Source organism: Glycine max, chromosome 19, assembly GCF_000004515.6.
Source record: "Glycine max cultivar Williams 82 chromosome 19, Glycine_max_v4.0, whole genome shotgun sequence".
Taxonomy (NCBI): Eukaryota; Viridiplantae; Streptophyta; class Magnoliopsida; order Fabales; family Fabaceae; genus Glycine; species Glycine max.
In genome coordinates this window covers 8,823,069-8,830,717 of record NC_038255.2, presented here as the reverse complement: position 1 = coordinate 8,830,717, position 7,649 = coordinate 8,823,069, and the positions used below count along the sequence as shown (strand labels likewise).

General features: G+C 30.9%; 1 protein-coding gene across 1 annotated transcript; it reads left to right on the top strand.

Annotated features, from left to right (window-relative positions):
- The first annotated feature begins 902 nt into the window (after positions 1-902).
- Positions 903-4,040, top strand: LOC100810380 (pectate lyase). Its single transcript, XM_006603938.3, has 3 exons — positions 903-1,057; positions 1,834-2,574; positions 3,518-4,040. Exons 1-3 carry the CDS (start codon positions 945-947, stop codon positions 3,876-3,878), a joined length of 1,215 nt encoding a protein of 404 aa, XP_006604001.1. The 5' UTR covers positions 903-944; the 3' UTR covers positions 3,879-4,040.
- The last annotated feature ends 3,609 nt before the right edge of the window (positions 4,041-7,649 follow it).

The window sequence follows — 7,649 nt, the reverse complement described above, 5'->3', positions numbered from 1 at the left end:
GTGTTCAACGAATAACAATTAATTGTGCCCGTCAAAATGATGAATTAGACACATAGCCTCATCGTATGTGTGCGCGTACATATATACTGTAATCTCCGAATTCCAAGACCTTAAATCACGTAGTTAAGTATGGTGCATGTATGTGGATCACACTCTAATGAAACATGGCACAATTTAAGGGGGAGAAGAACCGGAGAAGAAGGAGATATGTGTATTGTAGAACAACACTTTTAGTTAAGACATCACAAAGCCATAACATTGATGGGGAAAAAAATCAAATAGAGAACACATAAATATGAACGAGTTTTAGAAACATACACGAGAAAAAATCAAAGTCAATGCTATGATAATGAAAACACAAGAAATTAAAATTTGGTGGGGCATGTGCCTTTCATTGTCTACCATATGCATCCGTCCACTGAGGTCAACCAATTTGACTTTGGTGCTTAAACAAATGAAATTCTTAGGGGGGTAATTAATGTAACGGTTTCAAACGATGTTTACCTGTTTTATTTTTAAGGTTATTACACTATATGTGAAAAATATTTATCAACTTCTATGACAACTATGCTTGTTTGTCAGAAAAACCTACCCAGATCACTTTTATATAGGATCTTTCTTTAATCACAGTAATTTTTTTTTTCATTTACAAAAATCAAATCTAAGATTTTATTTATATAAATTTAATTTAATTCAAGTCAAACAAACAACACATCTAACTGTATAAGAACTAAGCAAATAACCTGTGCATTAAAAGCTGAAATTACTATAATGTAGACCCCACTTGGAAAAATTTAATCACGCCATTACTCTCGGCTTTTCTTACTACTATTTTTGTTTCTTTGATTGAAGGACTTTTTCTTTCTATAAAACCCCCTCCATTCACCCAAAGTTCCCCACTCTCCCACCTTACAGCTCTACTAAGAACAAAGAGAACAGAAAAAATGGCTCCCCTTTCATGCATCATTGTTCTTTTTGCTCTTTCTCTTCTGACACCCTGTTTTGTTTCCTCCTCCGCAGTGAGAGACCCTGAGTTAGTAGTACAAGAAGTACAAAGGTAATAAACCAAATAATCATTTGCTTCATATTCTGTGCTTGTGTTCTCAATCTCCATTATTCATTAGGTTCATCTTTAGCATCTGGCTATAGATATTATGTTTTTATTTATTTATTTAAGTAACGGTTTTTTCTAAACTTCATTTTAGAAATCTGATAATAAACAATTACTTCCCTAAAATAAATAAAATTAAGAGTTTTATAGACATGCAGTGTTAGTGTAAAAGTTTGACTTAATTACATCTTTTCTTGTAATTCTTTTTCTTTCAATTTTACAAATTTAGACCCTCCATTTTTTTTTGAATTTAATCTCTTCAGTATTTTATTGTGCAATTTTGTTTTATTTGTTAACTTAATATCCATTATTTAGAAAAAGTTGACGGTGCAATATGGTATATAATATCACATTGGTAAGAATGCACTTATATGATAACTTAGTAGATTGTCACGTCAACGTTTTTATTAAATATTATATATTAAATTGAAAGATGACAAAATTTACATTCAGACATAAAATTTGCTAAATTGAGGAAGTAGGGTCAAAAGAGTAGCCAGGCTTAAATAAAAACATTATCAATTAAAAAAATATTTGTGTTAATAAAAATTAAGAAATATATCATACATAAATAGTTATAATCAGATAATAGCATATAAATCTTTTCACAATAAATAAATGCTTGTATTATTTACTCTTGGTCTTGGGTGGTAAAATATGTAACTTAGGACGACTATATATAAAGCACACAAACATGTAACATTTTATTTTTCTCATTACAGAAGCATCAATGCCTCTAGAAGAAACTTGGGTTATTTATCATGCGGAACAGGCAACCCTATTGACGATTGCTGGCGTTGTGAATCCAACTGGGAGAACAACCGGCAAAGACTAGCTGATTGTGCAATTGGGTTTGGCAAGGACGCAATAGGAGGAAAAAATGGTCGAATCTATGTGGTCACCGACTCCGGCGACGACGATGCCGTGAACCCTAGGCCAGGAACCCTAAGGTACGCAGCCATACAAGACGAGCCATTGTGGATCATTTTCAAGAGGGACATGGTGATCACCCTAAAAGAAGAGCTTTTGGTGAATTCCTTCAAGACAATTGATGGAAGGGGTGCTAGTGTTCACATTGCTAATGGGGGATGCATTACTATACACTATGTTAGTAACATTATTATCCATGGTATTCACATTCATGATTGCAAGCCCACGGGGAACACCAACATTAGAGACTCTCCACATCACTCTGGGTTTTGGACTCAATCGGACGGTGATGGTGTGTCCATCTTTAATTCGAAGCATATTTGGGTTGATCATTGCTCTTTGTCTAATTGTCGTGATGGTCTCATTGATGCCATTCATGGATCCACGGCCATCACCATCTCCAACAATTACATGACCCATCATGACAAGGTTATGCTTTTGGGACACAGTGATTCGTACACCCAAGACAAGGACATGCAGGTCACTATAGCATTCAATCATTTTGGTGAAGGCCTTGTCCAAAGAATGCCAAGGTATGTACAAAAGTTAAAAATGTTAATATTATATTTTTAATACGCTATTTCTTATTAGTTAAAAACTTAAAATTTACCCTAAAAAAAAACATAAAATTTAAACTTTGTAGGCTTCCTGCCTCCTCCTTAATCAATGGGTCCCTGGCTCATAACTTAATAATTTCTAATAACGGTTTAATATGTTTGTTAGTGTTTGTAAATATAGCGAGTCTTTCTTTTAGTATCTTTTAAAAAAAATGCTAGTTTTTTTATTATAAAATTTAAAAGTTTTGAAAGTAATCTCTATTATTATTTACTAATGACATGACATTAGACATGTTACAGTTGCATGCTATTTCAGAGTACTTATAATTAACATAATATGCTTAGATATGTATATATGTGACTCACTAGTGTCAACATAGTAACGGGATTTATCACTTTTTCCATTAATATATATATATATATATATATATGGTTTATCGTAGTAATTCTATCATAGAACTCCAAGTTCCTGCCAAAATAGCTATATATACATTCATACGTATACACACATTTTATTGTTAAATTTTTATAAAGCCCCAATATCAATATTAACATAATCAAGTTCTTTTATATTTATTTCCATATAATTTAAAAGTAGATATTAGGTTCATTTAATATACATGAAAGAAGTTTTCACCAATCAAAATTAAGTAGAATGTTATAATATTTAAATAAAAAATAGATCTTGTCAACTAATATCTCTAGGACATAAAAAAAATATTTATTATAAAAATTATAAAAAAAAAACGTACACAAAGTCTAAACAACACAATTTTACATATCTCAATAATTTTTTCTTTTTAGGTTTTTAACTAATGCTCTAAAAACATTAATTAACATTTTTCATAAAAATTATCCAATAGTACAATCAATGTGGCTTTTACTTATACTAATTATAAAAGTTATCTTAATGTTGCAGGTGTAGACACGGGTATTTCCATGTGGTGAACAACGACTACACCCACTGGGAAATGTATGCAATTGGTGGGAGTGCAAATCCTACCATCAACAGCCAAGGGAACAGGTTCCTTGCCCCAAACATCAGGTTCAGCAAAGAGGTAACCAAGCATGAGGATGCTCCACAGAGTGAGTGGATGGGGTGGAATTGGAGGTCAGAGGGTGACATGTTCTTGAATGGAGCATACTTCAGGCAATCTGGTGCTGGTGCCTCTTCCAGCTATGCTAGGGCTTCAAGTCTCAGTGCAAGACCTTCTTCTCTTGTTGGCTCCATGACCACCACTGCTGGTGCACTTACCTGTAGAAAGGGCAACCGTTGCTGATGATTGATGAATTAATGATGATCACTTTAATTATTATTAGCTAAGAAATGAAATATATATACAGCTGCAGGGTTGCAAAAAGAAAAATTAATATGTATGATTTATATGAATTAATTCACCTTATGCTTAATTTGCTTCCCTTGCAGTAAACTATATATAATACATCCTCTGCCTTTTGCTCTTCAAAAGATTGTTTTTCATATAATATGACATAATTGACAGATAACATTACTTTTTAAGTATGTGATCAGTCAGACTAGGTTTTTCAAGTTCATGTATTTGAAAAAACATATATTGAAAAAAGTCAAGCTCTTAATGAGATTTTGATATTTTAAGATATTAGTCTTTTAGATTCCACCGAGATATCTTGGGTCACCCAAAAGAAATGTTTTCTATTTCTCTTTTTTTAGTCCTCTTTTGAAATGGATATAATTAATAATATACTTCTAAGTGTGATCACATTCATGACAATCTTGCATAGTTGCATGTACAATGGAAACGAAAGTTCAGTAAGTGTTGATCCGATTCAATGATCTTTTGTGCTTTTTAATGTGCACGCTTCTTCTACTAAAGTCCTATATACTATGCATCTTTTGCTTTGGTGATCCATTTTAGGAGCAGCTTCTGTTTCTTTCTTCTCTAATCACTGACTGAATGGTGTCCTTCCTTCTTTGCATGCGCGGCTATCAAAGTGAAAGTTGGTACCATTAATTAGCATAGAAGGAATCAATAAAGCCATATTATATTCTAAAAGCTCATGGCAAATAGCCGAATATAAAAGAAGGACCACAACATCAATTACTTTTTTTTGGGTGAATAAGTAATTAATAGCAATTACTTTATCGTATACTATATATATACTTTTTATTTTATGTGACTCTAGTTAACGCTAAAAAAAAGTATTGCATTGTGAGCTTATACTTTTGGTCCTTGAAAATATTACAAATTTTGATTTTAGTTTCTATAATTACTTTTAACCATTATATTTTAACAAAAACACACATTTTAATTATTCTATATATAGTAAAAGATTAAAATTACATCATTTTCTATCAACGGATATTTTTTTGTCTACTAAAAGAGTGAGAACAATGTGATTCTCGTATATTTATTGATGAGCCAAAGGCTGTACATTTATGGGTAGTAGGTGCATGTAGCAATATTTCAAATGCACCTAGAGATAATCCTAACAACTTGCATATAGATAATTACTTAATTCAAATAAATGTATTTATCTAAATGTATAACCGATCGAATTCAAATAAATGTATTTATCTAAATTTGTAACTGAATATCATCAGCTAATATCTACAACAATAGTGATAACAAAGTTTGAACTATATATCTAGAAACCCTGTACAAATTATACAAACTTCTTGTGACTTTTGTTTTTTTTTTTTCTTTGACGGAATGACTTTTGGTAAATGCATGTAAACTAAAAATATATAAAAAAAAATTGTAGGAACTAATTAAAATTAAAATTCATGATATTTTTATGATCAAAACTAAACATATTTAACTCAATTAATTATTTACCATTAGACAAATTGTCAAGCATGAGGATTGTCTTTATTAGTATAATAATTGTCTAAAAGAAATTTAACTTTTTTAATAAACACTAATGAGTTTATATTATTAGTGTGATGTGTATTGTCATATTTAATACATATAATATATATCAACATTCTATATCAACAGAATAATTTGTTAATATGATATATATCATTCTGTTAGTATAAACGTGTGATATTTATATTATCTATAGACAAAAGCTATATATATATATAGTTAGTTAGTTAGTAAGCGTGTGATGTTTACCTTATTATTTAATTTCTAATTAATAGACAAAAAATATATTAATAAAACACAATTCACTGTTAAACCGCTAGTTATTTGAAAAAGTGGATTAAGAAAATGAAGATCTTTTTCCGCCAAACTCATTGCTACTTGTCATGCGAGGGAAGTTGTTGGTTAGTTATATAATCATTTTACCCTAAAAATACTTCTCACATATTCAAGTCACAGGAGGTTTTCTTCCGTCAATCGTGCGCAAAAGATTACTAGATAGTGGGCACAAGGTATCCCACATATGGGATGGGGTCTGCAGTTCAAAAGAATCAAACCCATTATGGAGGCAAGGGAAGAAGTGGGGCCCCTCTATCACGTCAAGAAACACACTCAATTGACCTACCAGTCATAATTGGAAAATGTTCATCTGTTGCGTTCATTTTAATCCCATTCTGCTTTGTTCATATGTAAAGAGTTTAAGAGCTTATAAAAATAATGGAATTGAAATTACTTTTTTTAATTTGCGTCTGTTTACGGTGGCGATGCGTTTTTTAGTTTTAGTTTTAGTTTATAAATGTAATTTTGAAAATAAAACACTTTTGATAAAAATGAAGTCAAAATGGTTTTAAACTAATCATTAGAACACTTTTATATTTATATTCAAAATCAAGAAAAAATATTTTATGAACTAGATTTTTAATTTTAAAAAAACACATACTCTTTCCATTTGACTTAGTCATCTCTACTACCACTTTAACTGTCATCACTTCTATTGTTACCATCATCATTCTTATCATCGTTAACGTCGACACCATCATCATGTAGAATAATTGTTGTTATTGTCACATCATCACTATCACACAAAAGTAAGTATTCTTAAACTAATTTTAATAGAATATGAAATTTTTAAAATGAGTTTATTTTAAAAATAAATTTTAAACTAAAACTAGTTGTTATTCTTAAAAATTTTAAAACTTTGTAATGACCATGTATGCCATTGCATGAACACTAAAGCTATCACGTGAAAAGATTTACTTTTAATCCTTTTAAAAACTCTCAAATTTATTTAATTAATGAAAATATGCATGAATTTTTCACAATTCTAAGCATGTTGTATAATCATCACATATGAATATCATCAAGTCATAAAACATAAAGATACTTGTGCCTTAGAGCACTGCAACATCAAAACATCACAAGATATCCAAAAGAAACCTCAAGGGTTCCCTTAAGCGAATAAATGCAACATAGTTCCATAATCATATCTAATTCCTAAGTTGCATTGGTCCCCACTAAAACAAAACATAAATTAAATGGTAAGGGTTGGATCTCATCCCTAAGCTCGCCATCAAGTCCACTTCAACCATGAGTGATATGTTCCTCAAAAGCTACATCATAGTTTGCTCCCTGTCAAATAACACGATCATCACAAATCAACAGAAAATGTAAGGTAAGCTCATTTTAAATAGAAAATAACATGTGGGAGAAGTACACAAATTCATTTCAATGAAAAGAGATTTGAAAATCATCTACACTATTAACATGAAAACCTTTTCATTACTCATCAAGTATTACATCATTCTCAAGTCATAAATGCAAATGCACATGTTATAAATCATGATATGTCATGTTGAGGCTTTTACTCCAAGGAGATTTTCACCTTTTCGAGCAATTAACCCAAATACATCCCTTAACATAGCCATCTATCTAACCATTCAGAGAGACTCAGAGTAACCCTATGGATGAAGTATGGTTTTATCAAAAATAGATGAGTGTGGGTAACAACTTACCTTAATAACACTTGCAAAGACCTTAACCTCTATAGCTAGGAATTCACATGCCCATCTATTTTATAGGCTCATTCAACATTGTCACCACGAAAGCCTTCAGCATTAGGTTAAGGGTCCATCAAACACCCTCAACTTACATGCCTACTCATATGTAATATCATTTATCTATGTATGCAAGATATGTCAACTCAAT